Source organism: Cnephaeus nilssonii (genome assembly GCF_951640355.1).
Source record: "Cnephaeus nilssonii genome assembly, chromosome: 20".
Classification (NCBI taxonomy): domain Eukaryota; kingdom Metazoa; phylum Chordata; class Mammalia; order Chiroptera; family Vespertilionidae; genus Cnephaeus; species Cnephaeus nilssonii.
In genome coordinates, this window is record NC_137091.1 from 13630064 (window position 1) to 13656602 (window position 26539).

The 26539-nt window shown below is 49.9% G+C and overlaps 1 protein-coding gene across 2 annotated transcripts; it reads right to left on the reverse strand.

Annotated features, from left to right (window-relative positions):
• Positions 1-11130: 11130 nt before the first annotated feature.
• PLA2G15 (phospholipase A2 group XV) lies at positions 11131-25251 on the reverse strand. 2 transcript variants are annotated; one of them, XM_079799703.1, is made up of 6 exons: positions 25067-25239; positions 21269-21425; positions 16523-16641; positions 15489-15587; positions 14919-15143; positions 11131-13093 (listed from the first exon to the last, which is right to left on the reverse strand). In XM_079799703.1, the coding sequence occupies exons 1-6, from the start codon at positions 25179-25181 to the stop codon at positions 12582-12584; spliced, it is 1227 nt and encodes a 408-aa protein (XP_079655829.1). In that variant the 5' UTR covers positions 25182-25239; the 3' UTR covers positions 11131-12581. The 2 variants fall into 2 exon arrangements, with proteins under 2 accessions (XP_079655829.1, XP_079655830.1); XM_079799704.1 differs by having other exon boundaries at positions 12922-13093; positions 14919-15018; positions 25067-25251.
• Positions 25252-26539: the final 1288 nt, after the last annotated feature.

Sequence of the window (26539 nt, forward strand, 5' to 3'; positions counted from 1 at the left end):
AAAATATATTTAAAAAAAAAAAGACTTAACTACAACAAGAGTGTACACTAAGGTGACCAGACGTCCCGCTTTTGGCGGGACAGTCCCGATTTTTAAAAATTTGTCCCGTGTCCCGCGGCGTTTTAAAAAAGTCCCGATTTTTGGAAAGAATGCACGACAAGCTAGGGAACGGCGGGAGAACGGAAGGGAATATACGGTTTTTGGCGGCCATGTGGCTATTTAGCCAGAATATGAGTTTTATATTATTTTTGTTAATTTTATAATGTTAAACTTTAATAATAACAAATAATTGTTGAGAACTGATTATCGAGAACTGCTTATCAAAGTTCGCACTATTGATCAGTTGTTAGAATTCGACCACCATTGTTTGGACTTAATGAACAATGGCATTATTTGGGATTGGCAACGACGAAAACATTTTGTAACTGTCTCTCAGACGATACACATCGTACTGTGTGCTAGTAAGCTAGATTACTCTACCCAGCAAAGCTATCATTCAGAATCAAAGGGCAGATGAAGAGCTTCACAGATAAGAAAAAGCTAAAGGAGTTCATCACCACCAAACCAGTATTATATGAAATGCTGAAAGGTATTCTTTAAGAAGAGGAGGAAGGAGAAAAAGGTAAAGATAAAAATTATGAACAACAAATACATATCTATCAACAAGTGAATCTAAAAATCAAGTGAATTAAAAACCTGATGAACAGAATAAACTGGTGAATATAATAGAATCAGGGGCATAGAAAGGGAGTGGACTGACAATTCTCAGGGGGAAAGGGTGTGGGGGGTGCAGGGAGAGACTGGACTAAAATTGTACACCTATGGATGAGGACAGTGGGGGGAGGTAAGGGCAGAGGGTGGGGTGGGAACCGGGTGGAGGGGAGCTATGGGGGGGAAAAAGAGGAACAATTGTAATAATCTGAACAATAAAGATTTATTAAATTTAAAAAAAAAAAGAAAACCACAAGAGTCCAAATGGGAAAAAGTGAAAAAATAAAACAGAAAGAGCCTCCAAGAGTTGTAGGGAAATATCAATTAGTCTGAGGTAAATATATTTTTTAAATATATTTTATTGATTTTTTACAGAGAGGAAGAGAGAGGGATAGAGAGTTAGAAACATCGATGAGAGAGAAACATCTATCAGCTGCCTCCTGCACACCTCCCACTGGGGATGTGCCCGCAACCAAGGTTCATGCCCTTGACCGGAATCGAACCTGGGACCTTCCAGTCTGCAGGCCGATGCTCTATCCACTGAGCCAAACCGGCTAGGGCTGAGGTAAATATTTTAAAGTACTTTTTTGTTGTTTATTTTTCATTGCTTTAGAATATAATTGACCGCCTAAAGCAAAAATAGTAGTAATGTACTGTGGACTTATAGCACATGCAAAAGCAAAATGTATGACAACAACAGTACAAAGATAAGAAGGAAGAATTGAGAGTTATACTGTTAGGTTTTTATATGTGAAATTATGCAATTTAATTAAAGCAGACTGATTAATTAAAGATATACATTGTAAAACTAGGGCAACCAATAAAAAAATAAAAGAGGTATAAATAATAAGCCAACAGTGGAGATAAAACAGATCATAAAAATGCCCAATCCAAAAGTAGGCAGAAAAGAGGGTAGGGGAGGGTGGGGTAGGGGGGAGAGATCAACCAAAGGACTTGTGTGCATGCATACAAGCCTAACCAATGGTTAAGGACAACAGGGGGGTGGGGGCATCCGTGGGGAGGGGTGGGGGATGGGAATGGGGGGATGAGGACAAATATGTGACACCTTAATCAATAAAGAAATTAAAAAAAAAAAAGAACAAAAGTAGGCAGAAAAAAGAAACATAGAACATAAGGAACAAATAGAAAACAACTAGCAAGGCAGCAGATTCTAATCCAACCATATAAAAAAATAACATGAAATGTAAATGATCTAAACATACCCATTAAAAGACAGACATTGAGAGATTACCTATAAATGCAAAACCCGATATGCAGTCTATAGGAAATCTATTTTTTTTAAAAAGACATAAATAAGTTACAGGTAAAAAGATGGGGGTGGGGGGGAAATAACCATGCAAACACTAATCAAAAGAAACATAGAGTAGCTATATTAACATGAGACAAAACAGACTGCAAAATAGGAAATATTGCTAGGGATAAAGAGGGGTATTACATAATGACAAAGAGGTCAATTCACCAAGAAGTCAATTCTAAATATCTATTTCTTCCAACAACACAGCTTTAAAATACACGAAGCAAAAACTCATAGATCTGAATGGAGAAATAGACAAATCCAAAACTATAGTTGGAGACTTCAACACACCTCTCTCAATCATCAATAGAACAAGTACACATAAAATCAGCACGCGAGCCCTAGCTGATTTGGCTCATTGATGTTTCTATCTCTCTCTCCCCTCTCCCTTCCTCCCTGAAATCAATAAAAAAATTTTTTAAAAAAATCAGCAGGCAGGGTGGGCTAGAAGGGGTCAATGGGAAAAAAAGAGGAGACATATGTAATACTTTCATCAATAAAGACTGACAGTGAACTTTCCCTCCCCAGAGCACACCCTGTCTTTCCCGTCCGTCTCCCTCCTTCCCCTCAAAAAATAAAAAATACAAATAAATATTTAATGAAAAATAAATAAATACATAAATAAAATCAGCAAAGATCCAGAAGACCTGAAAATGGAACGCCCCAACATAGTTCTTGTCTAAGTAGTTACATGAATTCCGAGAAAAGTAAAATTGATACCTGCAATAAGACTCGATGCCGGAGATGGGGGCCAGTCAAGGGTGGTAGACAGACTTCCAATGGGCAGAAAACAGCTTTGGCTCCTACTATCTACTCAGTCAGTATCAGAGCTCAGTTAGGAACCCTCCCTCAGGGACTGCCTGAGGCCTTTAGGACAAATTCCAACCTGCTCAGCAGGGCCTAATCCCCTCCGGCATACAGTCCCCTACAGTCCAGTCACATGGAATTACTTGCAGTTTCCTAAACCCTGGAGCCTACCAGACACACACATCTTTGTTCATACTGAGCACTCTGCCTCTGACACTTCTTCTCCCACCTTTTCCTCATCCTGACTGCCACCTTTCTCCATACATCTCCTCGTACCCCTAAGGTTTCCCGTCTAGACTTCTGCCTTAGCAGCCACCTCACTCTGTTGCTGCATTTACTTAGCTTCAGTCTCTCCCAACTAGTTTGTGAGCTCCTTGTCTGTTTCAGCAGCCTCCAATACAAGGCCTAGGACAGGATCCGTACTCAGTCCATGACCAATGAATAAAAATATACAAACACACACACACACACACACACACACACACACACACACAAAAACAAACAAACAAACAAAAAAAAAACAAACAGAAAATAGCCCTACCCAGTTTGGCTCAGTGGATAGAGCGTCGGCCTGTGGACTGAAAGGTCCCAGGTTCGATTCCGGTCAAGGGCCTGTACCTTGGTTGCGAGCACATCCCCAATAGGAGGTGTGCAGGAGGCAGCTGATCGATATTTCTCTCTCATCGATGTTTCTAACTCTCTATCCCTTTCTCATCCTCTCTGTAAAAAATCAATAATATATATATATATATATATATATATTTTTTTTTAAACACACAGAAAATACCTAGAACAGAAAATACACAACAAACCCTATGAAAGTCTAACACCTTGAGCCACTTGCTCCCCAGAACAGCAGCAGCGAAGGCTTAACTAAAGAGAAGTGATCATTCAGAGAAGCTAGTCTAAGGCAGTGAGTGGTTCCTACCGTTTTGTCACAGTACTTGGCTTTTAATCCCTCAGCCTTTAATTGGTCACAACAGTATCTACACGCAGTCTCAAAAAGCAGTGGATTACTGTGTGAGATGCACTGTTTATCCTGTCCCCACAGAGCAGACTTGCAAACCTTCTGCAACAATGGGATGAAAATCACTGATACAACAAGGAGTTCATAATTAGCCCGCTATCTCTAGGTAAGGAGCCCAGTATTTGTGGGGAGGGAGGATGCAACAAAATTCTACCAGATCATCTCTGAATTGACTATCCTTTTGTCTTCAATTTTTATTCAATTGATAAAAGAAACTGGTATATGAAGATCACACACACTTATCAGTCACCTCTCAGTCCCATAATACAGTCTTTAAAATCACTGTCGAAGACAACTTCCATTAAATCACTTAGTGCACCCTATAAGTTCCTGTCTTGAAAAACCAGTATTAAACCCCACTTTGAGGACACAATGCAGCTTCCTAGCAGGTTTCTATCCTATTTTCCAAGCTCCTGCAGCAAATAATAAAGGAATTCACCAGACCACTAAAATTTACTTATGAAAATTTAAACATAAAACAATTAAATGCAATTTTCAGGTGGGAAAGGGGCTCTTTCAAAATTCAATTACAAAGAATATTTTACAAGCTGGAGTTAAAAAAAAAAAAGCTTTTATAATTGATAACTATGGGGGCGAGGGAGGGAATGCTGTTAATAAACATACCAAAATCTTAATGGTGGTAACACAGAGGACTATTTTTTTTTAACTTTTATAAGTCTTAAAATTTTCCACAGTGAGTATGCATTAATTTTTAATGCTTAAACTTTAATGCTATATATATATACTTTATATATATATATATATATATATATATATATATATATATTGTACTTCTATCAAATGACAAAAAGTATGTAACTCTTTCTTTACGTTGGCCTTTTTACATGGGATACCAGAAACCTCACGATCAAATTCAGCTCCAATCTCAGTGAATAAATAACCTTACTTTTCAACAGTATTTGCCATCTAGTCTTTTCCATGGCTTTGGTTTTCTATTTCTTTTTAACAACCTCACTGCAAGACCTTTCATTATAAACCACCACAATTACTCTTTAGAAAGAGATAATGTATTATATACCTTATTTATACAATAAAGTCTCTTTACTAGTATTGTGTTCCTATAACTAAAACTCTTTCCAAACCTCAAAGATCCAAGAAAGTTTAACTGAGAACAGAGCAATAATATTCACCTGTGAAGAAACGAGCAACCATCACAGTTTCACTAGCCACCTCATCGTAAATGAAGAAAATAAAGTCTCCACACCAAGGCCTAATCCCACTTGTCTGTCTTGGCCATTTAATCTCTGCAACAAAGAGTAACAGGTAATTTATCAAATAAGCAGCAGCCCATATTTATCTTTGTAAAAAAAATAAATAAATCCAAGTTTTACAGGCACAGCAGGGGCAGCACTCAATTACTGAGAAGTTCCACGCACCCACAGCAGGAGTGTAACTACAGCAGCCAGCCTCAAGGAATCAGGGGACTCGCCTGGTCGCCCCAAATCATTCACGTCTAGACAGCTGCTGCTCCCACGTCCCATGTCCCCAGAACAACATCTGCGTCACTTTCGTAGAAATTATCCACATCCTGGAGACAGAGGTCAGGAAATTTCCTGTACCAAGAAGTGCCAGGGAGGCTGGTCACAGAACTGGTATTTATTTATTTTTGGTCTGCCATAAAAGTCCACAGCCAGTCAGGGAAGGAGCAAGATAGATGAGAGAGAGAAAAAAAAAATCATGCTAGTGGTTTTCCACATATTTATCAGGAAAGGAAAATCAGATATAAGAACATACAGGACAGTCTGCGACCAAAGCCGGGCAGTAAAAGCCATTCGCACACACGGGACCTGAGCAGTGCGGGCAGCTACCTCGGAAAGCACACCCGGCCTTTCCGAAGGCTGCTCCTCCCCGGTTTTCAAACCGGGGCGCAGCTCTCGGAGACAAGCCCCCGACGGCCCCACAGGCTGCTCCCTCCGGGCTAGAACCGCCGGCCGTGATTGCTTTCCCCGTGGAGGGCAGAGACCCAAGTTCTCCTTAACGCGGCCGCCAAGCACAGCCCGGGAGCACAAGAGGTACTCCAAAGCGCTGTTCAATTACACGCTGACTCCTACTTACAAGGACCATTACACCGGACCAGACTGTTTGCTCAGCGCTTCGTGAAGAATTCTCACCGTGTTTCACAAATGTCTCCTCCCATTTGTGACAAGAGATGAGCAAACACGATAACAGGAGGCGGAGGCACGAGAACGAACCCCAGTCACAGGAGCACCCCCTCCCGCGCTCCGGCAGGACAGCACTCTCAGCCCGACCCCTTCCCCCGCCCCTCCCCCCCGCACCCCCTCGGCATCCCCAGCTCGGCTCCTGCCTCTGGTTCTCAGTCTGCACCCGCCCCGTCCTCCTCGGCTCCCAGCACAGGTCCTCCCCCCGGCACACTCACACTGGACGGGTTCCGTTCTGCTTACAGTCAGTGTCCTGCGCGGGGCCGCCCTCACCAGTCTCACGCCTTCACACTCAGGTCTTGCACACTCGCAGTCACCCTCAGATCTGGGTTTCACACTCACGCAGTCTCTCTCTCTCACACACACACACACACACACACACACACACACACACACGTGGAGCCCTTCTCACACGCTCGGTCTTACACTCCAGCTGGAGGTCCCTCTTGCACGCAGGGTCGCGCTCATCCGCAGCGACCATCACGTGGCCCGGCCCGCCCGCCCGCCCCACGCCCTTCCCCAGGCCCGCATCCCGCACCCCGCACCGGGGAGCGGCCGCAGGGACCACGCGGAGAGTTCGGCCCCACAGGACGCAGCCCTGCCCCGCCGCCCCGCCGCCCCGCCGCCCCGCCGGCCCCGGCGCCTGCCCGAGGCCCGTTACCTCGCGGGTGGCCGGGCGGCACCAGGATGCTCGGTAGCGCCGCCGCCGCCCCCGCCGCTCCCGCGCAGGCCCCGCCCCGCCACGTCACCTGCGGCCGGATCGCGACAGCGCGCGCCGCCTCGGGACAGGGCGCCCGGCTCCGCGCGGGGCCTGCGGGCAGCCGTCCGTCCCGGCCTCGGCGACCCACGTGTGTTCTCCCGGCCTCTGCGTGCACTTGGCAGCCAGTCCCCAGGGCGGCCATGCCGGGCCCCGCGCGGCCGTGACCTGGCCCAGCCACCTGTGCCAACTGGCGTGCCACCCCCTGACGCTGCACGGAGTCACCCAGCCTCCGAGGGACTCCAGCCGGGGACGCTCCCGCGGGGGCTCCGGCCGGCCCCGCACGCCCGTAGCCGGCGGGACGGCAGACCGCTTCCATAAGGAGCCTGAACAGCCTCCTGACCTCCCTCGCAGCCAACCCTCCACTCCGGACCCTAGGAAGACGCGGACGCGGGACTTGTCCTCCACATTCACAACTCGGACATCCCCCCTCATCGACTGAGGCCCCCCACAGGCCCATGGACACTACTGGGCTTCCGTAGCCAACCTCGGGCCTTTCTGGGGTTCAGGCTTGAGGACAGTTTCCGTCCTCGTCTTGCCTGACCCTGCTGACACCGCTGAGGGTACTGCCCCCTCCTGCCTCTTCCTGTCCCTCTGGCTGCTCCTCCATCTCCTAGGACTCCTTTTCTTCTCATGGCCATGGGGTTCTGCCTAGGGCCTCCTGACCGCATAGGCAGCTGAGCACTCCCCCTTAGCTTCCTGTCCACACTTCAAGCCCTGTCTCTCTCCTGGCCCATGGGGAGTCATTTCCCCCAGAAATATATTCACAACTGCACATCCTTTGGCTCCATACTAACCATACCCAAACCTCTGTCCCCACCACCCAGTGACCCAGCCGGAGATGGGCAGCACTTGGGGCCCATCCTCCTCCAGCTCCCCAGCGGTAATAGCCCCCCAATCCCTGTCCTGCTCCCTCTAACTCATCCCCACTGGGAGGGGGTGCTCTGAAAATACAGACTGGAATGACTTCATGTCTCCTCTGCCTAAACACCTCCCATCCTCCTCCCTACTGTGGACCTGAGATGAACTTTGAAGAGCCCTCAATGGTGCTGCCCTCAGACTCCCTGCTTAGAATACCTTTAAGTGTCAATGAGAGTTTATGCATATTTGGAGTCATTGGAGTCTAACCCTTTGCCCCCTAGATCAGTTCTTCCTGCCTACCTGGCCAGGCAGAGAAAGGGCTCTGGACACTTGTGTCACTCAGTAGCAGCCAGTCCACTTGTCCTTGCAAAAGCCACATATACGACCTTCCAGCTCCCAGTGTTACCGGAAAAGGGACCAGGCCCGGAGCGGGTCTGCCTCCGGCTGGCCTGATGTGTGTTGGGTTCTTGACTTCATGCAGAAGAGATTTCACAACATGAGGCCAGGTGATTTTAAGAGTACATTTATTAAAGCTGGGGACAGTGGAACAAGCAAGGGCTTAGGTTACTGGTAGAAGAAGCAACAGGAGAGCCTCGGTGGGGCTGCTTTGGCTCACAGGGGAGTCAGAGAAAAGGGGGTCTTGGAGACAGGTTCAGGGGGTAAGCCGGATCGAACTGCAGCTGCCCATTGTTCCCCTGGTTGCAAGTGGGACCCTTAAGAGTTTAGGAGATGCCCGCCTGAGAGGGAAGAAAGGCATGGGAAAACACACCCTGGGTACTTGTCTTGAGGGTTTTAAAGACCGGGAGTTCGCCCCCTAGATCAGTTCTTCCTGCCTACCTGGCCAGGCAGAGAAAGGGCTCTGGACACTTGTGTCACTCAATAGCAGCCAGTTCACTTGTCCTGACCAGTTTGGCTCAGTGGATAGAGCGTCAGCCTGCGGACTGAAGGGTCCCAGGTTCGATTCCAGTCAAGGGCATGTGCCTTGGTTGCGGGCACGTCCCCAGTGGGGGGTGTGCAGGAGGCGGCTGATCGATGTTCCTCTCTCATCAACGTTTCTGGCTCTCTATCCCTCTCCCTTCCTCTCTGTAAAAAAACAATAAAATATGTTTTTTTTAAAAAAAAAGACTGGGAGTTCACTGTCTTGCACCGTTACAGCAGCCCACCAGCTGAAAGCCCACTATGTACCAAGTAAGTACTAAATCAGATGTCCTCCAACACCATCAGTGTTCCTCAGGGTGTATTTATTCATCCCATTCTTCAGATGAGCAAACTGAGGCCCAGGGAAGTCAGAGTGGTACAGGATAGTAAGAAGCTAGGACAATTCCTTGGCAAGTGGAATGTGGAAACTGAGACAGACAGCTGAACAAACTGACCAAGCACTCTATGGCCAGATACAGAAGGTTACCAGGGTGGAAATCCCTGAGTGCTAACAATGGGCAAAAAAATTGGTGCTGGACCTCATCCCCAGGGTGGTCTTTCCTCCCCTGGTGTATCCCTGGCTATGCGGGTTAGACCCCCCTGACCTTTCCTCCCTAGCGATAACAGGTAACATCTAGGCCTTGGTTGTATTTCAGCTCTAAGCCCATAAAAGCAGCAAAACCAGGTGGGCGATGCCAGGACCAGCTGCGATAACTATTGACCCTCTGTTCCTGGCGCCAACCAATCAGTGGTGGCCACGACCCTGAAAGTATTCACCTAGAAAAGCTGATGACTATTCTATTGAGATCCTTCCCTAAGACCTCTCCTAAACTCTCAGCCTCTAAAACCCAAGCCTAAGGAATCAGCACCCACTCTTCCTCCCGGGAGCACGCCCCTGTGCACCTCCTAAACTCTAAGGGACCCGAGACTTGCCACCGTGGGGCCTGTCCCTAAGGCCCCCTTTCTCCTGACTCGCCAGTGAGCCGACAGCAGCCCCGCCATGGCCCATTTCTTTCTCACAATGTTCCTAGAGAGCAAAAGCAGGCCCGCCTCGCCTCTCCCCTGTTGCTGCTTCTCTCCGAAGCCCTTCCTTACTTCGCTGCCCCCAGCTTTAATAAACGTACTCTCAAAATCACCTGGAATCTTCTCTCAAAATGCTGTGAAATCTTTCCTGCATGAAGTCAAGATCCTCACTGGGGCAGTCCCTGTCTGGTAACAAGGAGAGTCCGCAGGCTACTTGACTGTGCTGGCAGAGCTCAGAGTTGAACCCCAGTCTGCTGGTCCTGAAGCCTGCTCTGATTCCATGCTCTCTCTGCAGCTGTGAACAAAGGGCGGCAGTTCAGCTGAAATGGGTCAGGGGGGATTGGGAGTGCAAGGCCACCACGAGGGTGCGGCCTGGATGGGTGGGTATCAAGGCAGAGCTGGCAGTCAGGCTGGGCAGTGCCTGGGGGTGAGGGTCTGCTCCCTTTCATATTGTCATCCTCTTGCCAAGGCCAGCGATGAGCTGGACCTTTGTTTCCCTAGGCACCCTCGCCCTCTCTGGACAAACGCTTCTTCCAGGTTTGGCCAATAACAAGTACAGTGGGAGGGTTCAGAGCGCCTTCTAGTGGCCTCCAGGATGTATCAAAGCCTGAAGCCCACGCTGGCCCTGCCCTGTAGACAGAACTAGAGCTCCCACCACCCTAACAGGCCCCTGGCTGGCTCTGGGCTCTGCACTAGAGAATTCAGGTCTGGACCCCATCCCTAGGCATGTTTTCCTGTATCAGACTCTCTCTTTATCCATTTCCACTTGGTCCCCAGTCTCTCAGTCCATCTCTGCCCATCTTGGCCATACCAGTCTCAGCCTCCCTCAGTCTCACTCTGTCCCCTAGCAGGACAGATGAGCTGAAACAAAGGGTGGCATCCTAAAAAGAACTATATTTTCAAAGGATGCTGAGACCTATAGGCTGAGAGAGAAGAGAAAGCTGGGAAGGGGAGTCCAGCCAGGGTGACCTGCAGTATTGTCTCTGGTACCCCGATCTGGGGTGGCATATAAGGCCTGCTGACCAGGCAGGAGCAGGAGCTGCATTCCAGAAGGAATGGTTCAGCCCTAGCTGGTTTGGCTCGGTGGATAGAGGCGTCAGCCTGCGGACTGAAGGGTCCCAGGTTCAATTCCGGTCAAGGGCACATGCCTCGGTCGTGGGCTCAAACAGTAGGGGATGTGCAGGAGGCAGTCAATCATTGATTCTCATCATTGATGTTTCTATCTCTCTCTCCCTTCCTCTCTGAAATAAATAAAAATATATATATATATATATTTTTAAAGGAATGTTTCAGGTCCTAGTTCTTAGTCCGAGGAGGGGAACTAGATTCCAGGAGAAGGGGCAGGAGAATAAAGCCCAAAGTGGTGCATAGGAGCCACGCTTTGGTGCTGAGAGAACCCACCGAGGCCGCAGGAAAGACCTGGCCCCTGATTACCTGCTCTCTAGCCCTGTTACCCCTCCACTAGCTCCCTCCTCTCACACTCCGAATAGAGCCTAGGCCAGGCAACTTTACAGCATCCAGAATACTTTTATTGCCATAATCAAGATACAGCCTGCTCAGAGCCCGATACGGGGCCCACCACTCAGGAACAGAGAGAGAGACAGATGCTGGGTGTGTACACAACAGAAAATCCGGCTCCAAAGAAACGTGTGGAAGGGCAGCACAGTCCAGCCTGATTGTGGTTTTGGGCCCTCACCCCAGAGGCTAGAACCAAGTCTTGGCCTATAGCTGTTGCCCACTCAGAGACCACTGCCAAAGGCAGATACAGACTCTCCAGCCCTGCTGTCATAGGAAGACCCATGCCAAGCATGTCAAACTCGCAGCCCACAGGCCGCATGCCTTGTTTATTTGGCCCGTGTTAGCCTTTGAGCTTGACATGCTTGACCCATGCAGCATCTGGGGGCAGACAGGAACCCCGCAGGGGGGCTCCAAGGCACCTGGCTCTCACAGGGGCCCACAAAGTTCCTGAACTAGTCCCTGAAGACTAAACACCACTGTGCTGCCTGGTGGAGGTAGGTGCTGGGCAGGGTGGGTCCTAGAGAAACCCTATGGCAGGGTGACAATATGATGATGGGGTTAGCAAGAGGTCAGGTTGGGGAAGCTCTGAGTCACCTTGGTCCGCTCTTCTCTTTCTTCATTAGGTTCTAAAAGGCCATGGCACTGAGTCCTGCTCTCATCCCTGAATAGAAGTCCCAGGGTGAAGGGAGCCAGCATCGATACTGTTGGCCAGCAACAGCCCAACTAGGGGATCAGAGCTCCTGGGATACAGCCTGCAGATCTGGGGGGGGGGGGGGGGGCGCATCTGCTGCCTAATCCTCAGCTAGGCTGTTCTTGGAGGTGAGGGAGGGAGGAGTGAATGCCCCACAGCCTGGGAACCACAGAAAACACAACCCACCCCTGCCTGCAGGGGGAAACGGGCTGCCCCCAGAAAGCCACAATTAGGCTGTTGTGCAGCGAGGCCACAGGCAAGTCAGCAGCTCCAGCTACCCGTGGCCAGTGGCAGCTGTACCTGTGGCCAGCTTGTGGGAAGGATCACCCTAGGGACAAGGAGCCCATCGCTGGGATCTTTGGGGGCAGGGACCACAGCTCAGTAATATCCCTCACAGGAAGTCTGAGGGGCCAGGGCCTAGTGGGCAATGTGAAATGGCCACAGGAGTGGAAGGAACACATGGACCCTGAGTTGGGGTATTGGATCCAGGTGCAGCCAATCCACCTGCTGCCAGTCCTGAGGTCACAACGATTCCATCAGCAGCAGCATTCTCTCCATTAAGAGTCCCTCGAGTGAGTCCAGGCTATTTCTTCCTTCCTCACTCCCAGAGAAAGGATAAGAAACGGCACTTCCCAATGGCAGATGTTTCATAACCCAAGACGTATGGCCTTGGAAGGTCAGTTACAAACTGCTCAACTTATGGGCCACGGCAGCCCGGGAGGTCGAGAAGCAGCTGTGGCCAAGCCATCCCACAGCCCTGCCTGGCACAAGAATCAGGGCCCAAGGAGCAGGAATTTCAGGTAGGCCAGGGTAGTGGCATTGGCCAACATCTCAATGTGCTCGCTGCCTGGCAGCTCCTGCAGTGAGACCTGGTGTTCCTGGTGGTTGCGCCAGGTCAGGCACTGCAGGGCACTCTGCAAGTTCACGGTGCCATCGCCATCACCAAAGTAGATTTTAGGGTCACGGTCTGGGAAACTCTCGTAGTAGAAGGAATCTGGTGTGGGGACACCAGTGCCATAGAGGCAGTGCAGTGGCACGCCAGGTGGCACCATGGCTTCGACCAGCCCCTCCGTGTCCTGCCGCATGAGCCAGCCGTCTTCGAAGCCAATGTCCTGGAAGAACTGACGATAGTCACGCAACGTGTAATTGGTCGTGGATGTGCGTACGAAGACCTTCTCAGGTGACCAGGTGTAGTTGTAGGGCAGCAGCCAGCTGGTGGAGACAGCAGTCCGCTGCTGCTCCCGGATCTTCAGGGGACTAATGACTGGGATCCGGTTGTTGTCCCCTGCAGGGAGAGGGCTCCAGTCAGGGCCCAGGAATGCAACCTGGCTGGGCACCCTGTTCACCACCAGGACCCCTGCTGGACCCCAACCAGGGCCCAGTCAGCACACCAGTCTCTCCAGTTATCATTATAACTCCCATGCCTGCATTACTTTTTATTGTTTCCCTGTAGATTAGCTACATCTGGGAAGCACCCAACCAAGACTTGTTTCTTTCCTTCTGCATTTCTTCACCAGGGATTTAGGCAACACACACCCACAAGGTGAATTATCACTGGGCCTGTGGGCACTGACCTTATCCAAGGTGAACCAGCAGGTTGTCAGTCCAGAGGCACAATCCTTTTTTTTAAAATTATTATTATTACAATGAGCTATGCAAATATTTTTCTTTTTCTAGGCTTAGACCTGCAGCCAGCCAGTCCTGCCTGTCGCTGACCTGGGCAGCCAGGCCCCCAGGCAGATCTGCAGACTAGAGCAAGAGTCCTTCAAACACAAGAATGCCAACAATACACACACCCAGTCGCCAGTGAAACTTCCAGAGGGTGAGTTGGAACTTGGGAACGGGACCCTCTTGACCCTGTTCAGGACCCACGGCCACCCATCACTCTACCTCTCGGACTGACCACAGAACCACAGCTCTGCCTGGCGGGGCCTGGCTCTAAGACTCCTGAGGAAAGGGGAGCCTCCACCTAGGGGTCCATGACTATCACCCTTCCCACCCCAGTCCTGCTCCCAGATTGCCAGGGCCTGAAAGAACAGTCTCCCAGTATCTGAGGCAAAGCCAATCCAGGGTCACTACAGGGACAGGCACTGGGTCTGACCTGATCACAACAATCAGTTGACCAACAAGCAGATCAGGCAGTGCCGGTGACTTGAGGGAGAAAGCTCACCAGATGGTTGGCACAGCCCTGTGGGCACTGACCTTATCCAAGGTGAACCAGCAGGTTGTCAGCCCAGAGGCACAATCCTGGTTTATGGCCCCTAAAGTGAGGGGCCATGGGGCTCACATGGGGCAGAGGGAGGGAAGTCCTACGACTGTTGTTGGCAGATTCTGACAGTCATGAAAATGCAGGTGGCCCTGGCTGATGTGGCTCAGTTGGTTGGGTGTTGTCCTGTGCACTGAAAAGTTGTCAGTTCAATTCCCAGTCAGCACTCAACCAAGGGTTGTGGGCTCGATCCCCGGTAGGGGGCATGCGGGAGGTGGCTGATCCATATTTCACTCTCACGTGGATGTTTCTATCTCTCTCTCCCTCTTCCTTCTTCTCCCATTAAAAAAAAAAATCAATTAAAATATTTAAAACAAAAAATAAAATTCAGGTAAATTGGGGAGAAATGGAATGGGGACAAAGGTGACTTTCCCAACTGCCTAGCAAGCAGGCCCAAACAGATCTGCACCTGCTTCCTCCTTGTGCTGCCAACAGAGGTTCTGAGCTGCTGCACATGGAGGTGCAACTCATAAACAGGAAACTGTAGTCTAGCCTTCCTTCTCTGGGGCAAAGGTGGGAATGAAAAAGTGAGTATGAGGACAGGGGAGAGGGAGGAGGTCCCCCCCAAAGAACTCTGGGTCAAACCAAGTTAGGCAGCCAGGCCTGAGCACAGTGTGTGTACACATGTGCACGAGCAAGCACCTGCATGGCCAAGAGCTATGTCCATGTACATGCTGTAAGAAACTTACACAGATAACAAAGGTCCTCAACTAGAGAGGTGACATTATTTGGAAAAGAATACCATTCTGGAGAAAGAAGGGTTCCTCAGGAGGACATTGTAGAGGGAAAGAGAGGGTGCCATCCCCAACACCAGCCCCCCATGCTGGACCAGGCAGTCTCTTACCTGAGGCCAGGACGCGAAAGGTCTTGGCCACGCCCCCCCAGGGCGCACCCAGTGCCACGAAGGCACGGATATACTTGTCCTTCCAGGCCTGTGGCTGTCGCTGCAGAAAGTAGAGCGTGTACATGTTGCCCATGCTGTGGGCAACCAGCACCACGGGGCCCCCATACAGCTGGTGCATCTCCTCGATCATCTCCCGGAGGGCCAGGAAGTAGGGCCCATTTTCATCTGCAGGCCAGAGCCAGGTGGGAGTCAGGCGGGAAGGGTCCTGGGGCCTGAACTATGACTGTTCCTCAGGCCAGACCCAGGACTAGGAGAGGATGCTAAAATTCAAGTGGGAGGAATATGGTTTGCCCTCCCGTTCAATGATGGTAGGAAATGAAGGGCTCCTTTTCCCCTCTTCAGATTCACTATCTCTCTCCACAGTTCAGAGGCCCAGAAATCCTGGAGTGACGGATGGGGAAAGACAGGACAGATTGACCAGGAGTAGGGGAGAGCCCAGGGCCTATAGTGACTGTGACCTCTTGTCCCCACCTCCCATGACCTCAGGGGAAAACAAGGGTGATCACTTACTTGGAGCTCGGCGCCAGTCATAAGGGGCCCCCCGGACGTCCTCACCCCTTGTGTAGCCCCAGCTCACAAGGCTCTCTACCATGGTGTGGAAATAGGAACCTATACACAGAAATGTATAGGATTAGTCCTGACTGGTGTGGCTCAGTTGGTTGAGTGTTGTCCCATGTCCCATGCACCAAGAGGTCACCAGTTCGATTCCTGTTCAGGGCACAAACTGGGTTGCAGGCTCCATCCCCAGAAGGGGGCGTGCAGGAGGCAGCCAATCAATATTTCTCTCTCTCTCCCTCTTCCTTCCTCTAATGTAAAAAAAAAAAAAAAAAAAAAAAAAGAGAGAGAGAGAGAGCCCTAACCGGTTTGGCTCAGTGGATAAAGCGTCAGTCTACGGACTGAAAGGTCCCAGGTTTGATTCCGGTCAAGGGCATGTACCTCGGTTGCAGGTTCCCCGGCTCTGGTCAGGGTGAGTGCAGAAAGTAACCAATCAATGTGTCTCTCATATTGATGTTTCTCTCTCCCTCTCCCTCTCCCTTACACTCTCTCTAAAAATCAATGGAAAGCCCTAACTATTTTGGCTCAGTGGATAAAGCATTGGCCTGCGGACTGAAAGTTCCCAGGTTCGATTCTGGTCAAGGGCATGTACCTTGGTTGCGGGCACATCCCCAGTAGGAGGTGTGCAGGAGGCAGCTGATGGATGTTTCTAACTCTCTATCTCTCTCCCTTCCTCTCTGTAAAAAATCAATAAAATATATTAAAAAAATAAAAATAAAAATAAATAAAAATCAATGGAAAAATATCCTCGGCTGAGGATTAACAAAACAAAAACAAAAAAGAGGGTACTGCCAAGTGCCACCCAGCCACCTATAACATGCCTGCCAAGGACACTGTGACATTACTGCAGGGAGGTCCCTGAAGGAGTGCTCTCCGCCCACACTGATCAGAGAACCGCTCTGCCTTCAAATTGAGTGGTTCCTCCCACACTAGAAGTCCAGCAAAACCTCCAGCCTCATTCCCCAGAGAGCACGAGAAGGGCTACATACCCACACTGCTTTTGCTGGGATCCAGGAACTCCAGTGAGAAGGTGTGCCCAAAGCCAGGGGCATGCACATCCACACCATCAGGAAACTGGGTGGCCCGGGACGTCCTGTTGTAGACCAGCCTGTCAGGAGGGAATACGGAGCTGGTGACCCAGTGTTGGCACTGAATTTGAGTCCCAATACTGCCCTGTGTCCTGAGCCACACTCCCTTCTCATCCTCAGGTTTGGTCACTTGTACAAGGGAGACCAAAAAGTAACTGGGGGTTCAGAGCTAGTCACTGATGATTGCTTCTGTGGATTGTTCTGAGCTAAGGACAAGTTTAGCTGCCCCTCCCTTTAACTTGAATTAGGGTCCTTGCCCATAATAATTACCATTAATTATATGGTAGGGCAAACTTCTATTTACTAAACACTTGTTCTTATCATTCTGTAATGATCCATTAAAACCCCCAGGGCGGCCGAAACCGGTTTGGCTCAGTGGATAGAGCGTCAGCCTGAGGACTCAAAGGTCCCAGGTTCGATTCCGGTCAAGGGCATGTACTTTGGTTGCGGGCATATTCCCAGTAGGGGGTGTGCAAGAGGCAGCTGATCGATGTTTCTCTCTCATCGATGTTTCTAACTCTCTATCCCTCTCTCTTCCTCTCTGTAAAAAAATCAATAAAAAAATATATTAAAAAAAAAACCAAAAAAAACCCAGGGCACCTTACCTCAACCCTAGCTCTTCTATCTTATATACCCACTAAAGGCCCAGTGCACAAAATGCATGCACATGAAAGGAAATTAATTAGAAGAAATATTTTAATATCGGTATTCGCCCTTTCTCTGTAATAGAAGTGTCAGAGATGAAAGAAAATCATTGTATATGAATATATAAATTTATTAATAAATAAACAATAACATGATATAACAACAACAAAGACATGATATAAAAACAACATTGATAAAAACAATGACTGAGAAATTGATTAAACTTATTCTAACACTGAGGCCAATGTTAGACGGGGACAAATCAATTCTTAGAATCAGAACAACCTCTCCTCTGCAGATCCTGTTAATACTTCTGTTTCTATTATGTTAGGTCGAAATCTTTTGGTAATAAATCTAGTACCATTACAAAGACCCCATTTATTATTAAAATTTCTCAATAGCATGAAGGTTGCACCTACTTTCTTTCTTTCTTTTATTTTTTTAATGCTCCTACTTTCAATTCTAATTTATGACACGGCATTCCCGAAGGAGTAATACTTTTAAGAAATTCTATGGGAAAATTTTCCTTTTCAGCATCATCCGTTGAATCTAGTATTATTGTCGATTACACTGCCATCTCTGAGTCTTAATGCAATATCTGTTTGCCAGCCTTTCTCACCATGTGGGAAAAGAATAGGATATGTTGTTGCATCTAATGTAGGAAACAGGATACTGATTTGTTTCATTTTAGTGGCATTCGGATTATTGGAATCTGGTTTAGAATGAATGAACAAGTCCCTTTCAAAAGGAGATCCTCCATCTTTGTTTCTAAATATGATGGCAACTTTGGTTACACGGGGATAATTATATCTACCCAGATCACTGTTAAGATAGTATTTAATCGCCATTGTTACTTCTGTGCAACGCCACCGCTTTCTTTCAGCTTCAGAATGCCAACAAAACAACCAAATTCACGATCAACAAGATTGAAACACACACGTGCGATTGGCGCCAGCAAGAGCTTTATATGTATCGCACATGTGCGAGTCAACTTAACCTTTTATAGATATAGAACAAACTTGCTTAATTAGACCTGCTTTCTGATGTAGCTAAACTTTTTCCAGTCCAGTGAAGCACCCCAACTTTCTCCAAAAATCAATAAAAAAAAAATCCTCAGGTGAGGATTAAAAGTTAATTAATTAATTAAAATTAAAAAATAAAATGAAGACTGACCCCTCAAACCTTGGCTGGGTCATTTGGTTAGAGCATCATCCTGATACGTCAAGGTTGCAGGTTCAATCCCCAGTCAGTGCACATAAAGAATCAATCAATAAATGAGTAAATAAGTGGAACAACAAATCTCTCTCTCTTTCTCTCAAATCATATTTTTATAAAAGTGGAGCCCAGGACACTTCTCCTTGATCACCCACCCCAGAACGCAGGTCTTAGATCCATTTGGGAGAGGGAAGCACCAGGCCTGGCTCTGCCATGAACATCACAATTGACCTCAAAAGGCAACCTAACTTCACAGGCTCCCATTGCTCCATCTCTATGGATCCAGCTCCTACAAGCCACCACAATACATCACAGGGCAAAGGAGATGATGAGAGCAACACATAACAGAACCAGACAGAGAGACACCCCGGCCCCCACCTCAGTGGCTGCTGTGTGGGTAGACAGACGAAGCCTAGAGAAATGATGGGGAAAGGGTGGTGGGCGACAGGAGGAAGGCCTTATGCCAAACCGGGAATCCTGCTCTGGCCTCCCCGAGGCAAATGTGCCCAAGAAAACACAAGCTAGACAAACAGTCCCTGATGATCCTGAGTCCCACCCCATCCTAAAGATTAGCTACAGAAAGCTGACAGGATTCCCAACATTAACCCAAATTATAGGTCCTGGTGACCTACTCTCTCAAGGGCAATCTGTAGGTCACCCCAATGGCCACTCAGCAAAGTGCAGAAAATTGTTCTGGAAAGCCAAGGTAGCTCCTTGTCGGATGAAAGTCAAACAGGTCAGAGGAGCAATGAAGGTCGATAAGCCCCTCTCGGTGTTAGCCAGCACCTCCAATTGGCAGTAACTGAGACCATGTCTCTGGTACAAAAATAGAAATGCAGATCAACAGCCCAGAAATGCTCTGGTGACAAACACACAGAGAAGAGGAAAGAGTCAACAAAGCAGGCATCTTAAACAACGGGAAGGGCAGGGTGCCTGCAGAGACAGCTAGTGCATCTCCAAGAAAAAAAGTTTAATCTGTTAGATTCCATTAAGCTGGAACAATGTGTTTTATTTTGAGCACCAGCTGGATTCCAGGTTCTACCGATAACATGATAAAAGAGATAGAGTCCCTGCCTCAGGGAGCTCAGTCTGAGAGGGAAACTTAGCTCAGGGCCATACAATTCTGGGTTTGAATCCTGGTTTTGCCCCTTATTAGCTGAGTGACCCTGGCAATTTTGTAACTGATCTGAGATTCCAGACGTCCTATACTATAAAACTGGTTTATAAACAGCCCCTCTTTCATAGAGTTGCTATAAGACCAAATGAGCCTGGCTGGCGTGACTTGTGACCCAGTGGTTGAGCATCGACCTATGAACCAGGAGGTCACGGTTCAATTCCAAATCAGGGCACATGCCCAGGTTGCATGCTCAAACCCCAATTGGGGGCATGCAGGAGGCAGCCAATTAATGATTTTCTCTCATCATTGATGTTTTTCCTCTCCCTTCTTCTCTGAAATCAATATATATATATATATATATATATATATATATATATATATATATGTATATGTATATGTATATGTATATGTATATGTATATGTATATGTATATGTATATGTATATATATAATTTTTTAAAAAAAGACTAAATGAAAGAAAGTATATAAATGTACAGTGTCTGTATTCAATAAGCAGTAATTCTTATTATTGGGAAGCATCCTTGGAAACGAAGTTTGATGAGAGTTAGAGAAAACAGGCATGTGGCATGGGGAATAGGAGAGATTAACAGCTCTGGAGAGTGGCAGGGACCTGCTCAAGATTTAAAAGGTGAATGGGGCAGGGAGGAGGTGGGGTTGGCCAATGTTGTTCAGTGGTTAGAGTGTCAGCTCATGCACTGAATGGTCATGGGTTTGATTCCCAGTCAAGGACACATACCTGGGTTGCATGCAGGTTCAATTCCCAGTTCTGTCAGGGTGCATTTGGGGGGCAACTGATCAATTTTTCTCTCTCAAATTGGCATTCCTCTCTCTCACTTCCCTCCTCCATCCTGCCCTCCCACTCTCTCTAAAAATCAACGGAGAGGTCCTAGCTGGTCTGGCTCAGTAGATAGAGCGTCCACCTTTGGACTAAAGGGTCTGGGGTTCAGTTCTAGTCAAGGGCAGGCTCCTTGATTGCAGGCTCCTCCCGGGCCTGGGCCCTGGTCAGGGCTCGTGCAGGAGGCGACCAATTGATGTGTTTCTCTCACATGGATGTTTCTCTCAGTCTTTCCCTCTCTCTTCTACTCTCCCTGAGAATCAATGAAAGAATATCCTCTGTTGAGGATTAACAAAATCAATGGGGTGGGGTGGGGGGGTGGATATCCCTGGGTAAGGATTAACAAAATCAATGGGGGAAAAATATCCTTGGGTGAGGATTAACAACAAAAAAGGTGAGTGGAGGGAATTTATCAGGCAAAGGGTATAGAGGTAAATTCCAGGCTGAAAGAGCATCTGCAAAAGCATGGAGACCTGGCATACCAGGGAGAACAAGCAGCTGGAGGGGCAGGTGTGGCCAACCCAGAGGCAAGGGAAGGGGTGAGGGCCGTGTGGCGGCTGTGCACAGGGGCTGGAGCACAGAAACCACACGTAGGGCTCAAAGCACAAGGTGTGGCTTGGAGAGGGTAAGAACAAAAGCAGCAGGAAAGGGAAGAAATTCTGTCTGAGAGACGGTGCCAAGCAGATTAAGGAAATGAGAAGTGAGAAAGGGGAATGACCTTGGGTCTCTTAGGCGGGGATGAGCTGGAAATGGACTCTGGGGGCTTCTGTAGGTTGAGCTGGCGAGCAGCACCGGGCCTGTACCCCAGCTCCCACCTGATATTGTCGATCCAGCAGTCAATGATGACAGGCAGCAGCAGTTCGAGGTTCAGCCAGAGTGTGAAGTAGCTGTCCGTTTTCTTGGAGCAGAGGTAGTGCACGACCTTCGGCTTGTCCAGCTTTGCCTCCAGCTGGTTGCCCAAATCACCAGGCACTATAGTGGGGCACAGAACATGCATGAGGCCCTGAGCCTGACAGACTGGAGACCCCCAAGGCTTGAACCCAAAGGCCTTCTACCATCCTAGGCAGGGCTTTGTCCACTCTGACTGGGTTGGGAAATGACAGAGCACTGTGCCACTGAACCAGCCCAAAGAGAAAGCACTCCAAGACGGGCTTGTAGAGGACGGCAATGAACAGAAACACGATTGAAAGAAGCTCACATTGGCACCTGCTGACCTACTGAGGTCCCCAGGCTTTGCTCAAGGCCAGAGTCCAGTAAGGTTCCAAAGGACAGACCATCTGCAGAGCCCTAGCAGCTGGGTACACATGGACCAAGCACTGGAGGTGGCTACCCTGAAACACCACACCATTCTGGTCATAGCTGGTGTGGGATGGGGGAGACCAGGCCTAAAGGATAACTTCTCTCTACCTGAACTGGCCTACTGAATCTACAGAGAGCCCTGGGGAGCCTTGTGACACTCAAATCTATCCCCACTGCTTCACTGCCCAACGCTCAAGGCCTTTATTTCTATGTTTTCCAATCCTCATGTGTTTATTGATTAGAGAGAGAGAGAGAGAGAGAGAGAGAGAAACAGCGATCGGTTGCCTCCTGTTTGCATGCTGACTGGGGACTGACCCTGCAACCTAGGTATGTTTCCTGACCAGGAGTCGAACCCGCAATCTTTTGGTGTATGGGACGACGCTCCAACCAACTAAGCCACCCAACCAAGGTAGCATTTAAGGCCTTTTATTTTTTATTTTTTTAATATATTTTATTGATTTTTTTACAGAGAGGAAAGGAGAGGGATAGAGAGCTAGAAACATCGATGAGAGAGAAACATCGACCAGCTGCCTCCTGCACAGCCCCCACCGGGGATGTGCCCGCAACCAATGTACATGCCCTTGACCGGAATCGAACCTGGGACCCTTCAGTTGACAGGCCAACGCTCTATCCACTGAGCCAAACCGGTTTCGGCAGCATTCAAGGCCTTTTAGAGTTTATTTACTCCCAGTGACCTTTCAGGCCTCACCTGCTCCCACATGCCAGGCTCTCAGCACCTCCCATATGCATCCCTGTTTAAGATCCATAATCACTAACTGAACAACCAGCGCTTGGCTCTCCTTGGTATTCCCTGAGCTTGGACTATGAACCCAGCCCTGCAAAGGGCATGCCTTCCCTGCGCCCCATCTCACAACGTCCTGGGGGCAGCCTCGGGAGGCCGTTGTAGCCCCTGCCTTCACCTCCTTTCATGCTGTGGGTGCAGAAGTGGGGAGTCCCCAGCACGACAGGCTCTGGATGACATGCCTGTGGACTGGGCAGGGGAATACAGAGACCTTGGTCATTATCTCCGCCAAAGGAAATGGCTGAAAGAGGAAGCCACCAGTTCTGCTTTGTCTGGATGCCTTTCACACTGGACAGGCCGTGGGGCCTCTAAAAATAGCAGTGGTCACTTCCTCAGACCTTGTGCCTAGAACTAGGACGAAAGCCATCCACATGCCTTTCACCTCAAATAACACTGGGAGAGAACATCCTTATTATGCCCACTTTATAGATGAGGAGACTGAGTCTGGGAGAGGTAGAAACGGCTTACTACAGTCCCTTCCCCCTGCTCAGGGTCTTCTGTGTCACTTCTCTGACCTCTGCTTCCTCTACTATCCATTTGAGTCCCACCCATGGAGGCTGGTCATCCCTGGATTACTGATCTGTGACCAGGAACAGCTTGTCCACTGCCAGCCATGGGGTTTCCTAGGATTAATACCAACTGCCTCACTCTCTGGGCAGGTTAACATTCCCATTGCTCTGTGACTCTGGGTAGGGACCGAGGCTCCTCTGCTCCAACCTAGGATAGCGAAGAACTGAATGACTTAACGAGTTAGCACCAATCCAGGAGAAAAGGCTGCAGTCCTTTCATGGACCACACACTTCCCACTGCCACACCCTTTTACTCAGAACTCCTTAGACCCACACATGACTCCCTGCGGGCCCCCAGGATAAAGTTCAGATGACCCAACCAGTCACGAGCCTGAACAATCCACTCCCCTCTACCTCCTCCCTTCCTTCTCCCCACTCCACCCCCCCACGAAACCACTCCATTCCAGACAGCCTGGACTCCCTACCTCCTTCCCTCTGACATGTAGCTCCCCGTGCCACAGCTCCAGCTGCATACTCCAGGAAGCCTGCCCTGACTGGGTCAGTGCATTCTCTGTGCTTGCCCAGCACAGACCTCATCCCTGGGAATCATCCTGGAAGCTTAAGGAAGGCAGAACCAAGGGTGCCCAATTCCCATGATTAACCTGGGCCCAGCATCCCCCTGAAGCATTTCATGGCCCAGAGCTCCCGGCGGGGGACGCTGTAGGACCATCTGTCATCTATATCACCCCCATTAAAATACTCCCTGCAGCCCTAACCGGTTTGGCTCAGTGGATAGAACATCGGCCTGCAGACTGAAGGGTCCCAGGTTCGATTCCAGTTAAGGGCAGGTGCCTTGGTTGCGGGCACATCCCCAGTGGGGGGTGTGCAGGAGGTGATTGATTGATGTTTCTAACTCTCTAGCCCTCTCCCTTCCTCTCTGTAAAAAATCAATAATATATATATATATATATATATTTTTTAAATACTCCCAGCAAAAAAGGCATGGGGGTCATGCAGACTCTGTGTAACGTATACCTCAGCAAGCCTCTGCCTTCGGAGCCCTGGCTGGTCACCTACACACCAGCTCTAGGTGGGAGTGACAGTCTGCATGAGGCACCTAAGGCCCCCAAGACAGAAGTCTCATCCCTGCCCACCACCCACCGCAAGGACACGCTGTGACTCCTGTACAGTTGTCAGGGGTCAGGACCAAGAAGGGGCTAAGTAAGCAGGAGAGGTCACCTGGCCCCAACATAGTTTAGTCCAAGTAGGTCTGAAAGGATGAGCACAGGCTCCTGACATCTGTTCAGAGCCACTGTCCCACCTCTTACCTCTGCCTTTAGCAGCCTCAGATTCCCTAGGGCCTCCGCCCTCAGGCCCAATACTACCCATTTGATAAGTTTGGGGGGAGCCCTGGTGGCAATAATTCTTTCCCCAACGAGCTTCCTTTCAGCAATGCCTTCTGAAATGTAAGGGCCTGAAAAGGTCCAGGGAGACAGCCTACTAGTCAAGCCTAAGTCAACACTAAGGCTCCTGGGGGCCAACTCTGGGGCCACCTTACCCCCAAACCGGCCCTCAGGATGGGGCCAAAGGGCCTCAGTCTTTCCAGCTTAAAAATAAAATAAAATAAAATGGGGATAACTCGCACAACCACTTCAAAACTACAACTAAAAGACAAAACGGTGTGTGTGAGGGGGGGGGGGGGGGCGGGAATGGGGATAAGGCAAGACAAGGTCTGGGACTGCCGCGGACAGGCAGACGGAAGGACTACCGCAAATAACACTCCTTACCCCATATTCTACAGGGGAAGGTGACAGAGAGGTTGACCACACCCGCGACCAGTATGGCAGGAGGTGGACGGACCCACCCACATGACAAGACAGTCATACGCTCCCCTGCCTCGTGCTTGGAGCAGATGCAAACCGGGGAGACAGCGCCCCTCACCCCCGTGCCCGGTCCTGCCCGACGCGCGAGCGAACAGACCCACTACTGGATTCGTGCCTCACCCAGGACCACGGGAGGGGGACGTCCGGTCGGAAGCGCCGGGTCTGCGAGCATCAGGAGGAACAGGAGGCCACCCGGGAGCAGGGCTGCGCGGCGGGGGCAGAGGTGGGGACCCATGGCGCGGCACGGAGCGGGCTCCTAGTGCGGGTTCAGCGCTCCTGGCCTGCGCCTAGGCCGGGCGCGGCGACGCGCTTAACCCCGCCGCTCACCGCCTCCCCGGCGGCCGGGCCAATCAGGGCCCAGCTCCCGCAAACGGCCCGCCAATGGGGACTCGCCTCCAGGGTGTCCCGCCCAGTCGGAGCTGGCCGCCGGGCTCTCGCTGGCCGCCGGGCTCTCGCTGGCCGCGGACTTGCTCCCTTGACAGCGCTGCGAGCCGAGCGCATCGATCTGTTCAGGCTCAGCCCTGGCTTCCACCCTCTCGCCAGACCCAGCCCGCCGCTGCTGGGGACCCAGCCCAGCCCCCCGTACTCCAAGATAATGCTGCGCAGCCCTCACCTCCGATTCCTGGCGCCTGCCTGACCTGGAATCTGGAACGATCCTGGCTGAGTGGCGATCCATGGTCCAGTGATCGCGGCCGCTGAGCGACTCCGGTCACATCCAAGGGGAAGCCCCAGACAGTTTGGCGGCCTTAGGGGGTCAGAGTTGACCGGGACCTTTGCGCAACCCCCTCCCACTCCGGTTCTTCACACCCTGCCCAGAGAATATCTGAGTTGTTCAGGCAACCCTTTGCCGTCTGCCCTGGGAATTGGATGGGAAGGGGAGAGGCCAAGTCAGCATGTTTCGTTTCTGAGTGAGATGTGTGTCCTCCTTTTTTCGGGGCGCGGAGTATGGACTCACCCTAACAAACGGAGCAGTTCACGGGCAGGGTTGAGAGTGGGCTTGAGCCTTGACCCTGCGCCATGGCTCATCCGCAAGTTCCCTCGCAGAGCGGGAGGGGTACTGGGACCTCCCAGCACAGCAAACACGGAGATCAAGACAGGACACAGACTCCCTGCAGGAGGAATGGGGGCGAACAGGGTGGGCCAAGACTGGACAGGCGGTAATATACCAGCACCATGCATCTCTCTGGGAGAGAGCGGCCATGTGTTTGGAGATTGGAGGTCTTGCTTGGTCCTCCACACATTCCCTCCTAAGGGCCAGTCACACCCTGATCAGCAATCTCAAAATCTTTATACCTCCTCTCCCTCCCTCCGTCTTCCTTCCTTCCTCTTGGTCTGTAGCTGACCCTTTCCACTCTCTCCCTGTGCCCCTCAATGAATCTAAACACCATCTTGGCCTGTCTCTCCTATTTTCTTATAGTGAAATACATTGGTCCTCCTTTAAGGTCCAACTATCTCCCACTTCAGGCCCTAGCCTGGGGCCTCCCCCCACCCCAATAAAAAAACACCCCTGCCTCCCTCACCTCCAACCCAGACCTCAGTAGAAGAGTCCCTGAAAACAAAAACAACAACAACAACAACAACAAAAAACCAACG

What these genes read in the sequence shown, in the direction of transcription:
- PLA2G15 (XM_079799703.1), bottom strand. Translation starts at nt 25,181, where the DNA reads ATGGGTCCCCACCTCTGCCCCCGCCGCGCAGCCCTGCTCCCGGGTGGC. An exon ending in TCCCCCTCCCGTGGTCCTGG is followed by an intron (nt 21,426 to 25,066) that starts GTGAGGCACGAA and finishes GCCCCACTATAG; the next exon opens with TGCCTGGTGATTTGGGCAAC. An exon ending in TCCCAGCAAAAGCAGTGTGG is followed by an intron (nt 15,588 to 16,522) that starts GTATGTAGCCCT and finishes TTCTGTGTATAG; the next exon opens with GTTCCTATTTCCACACCATG.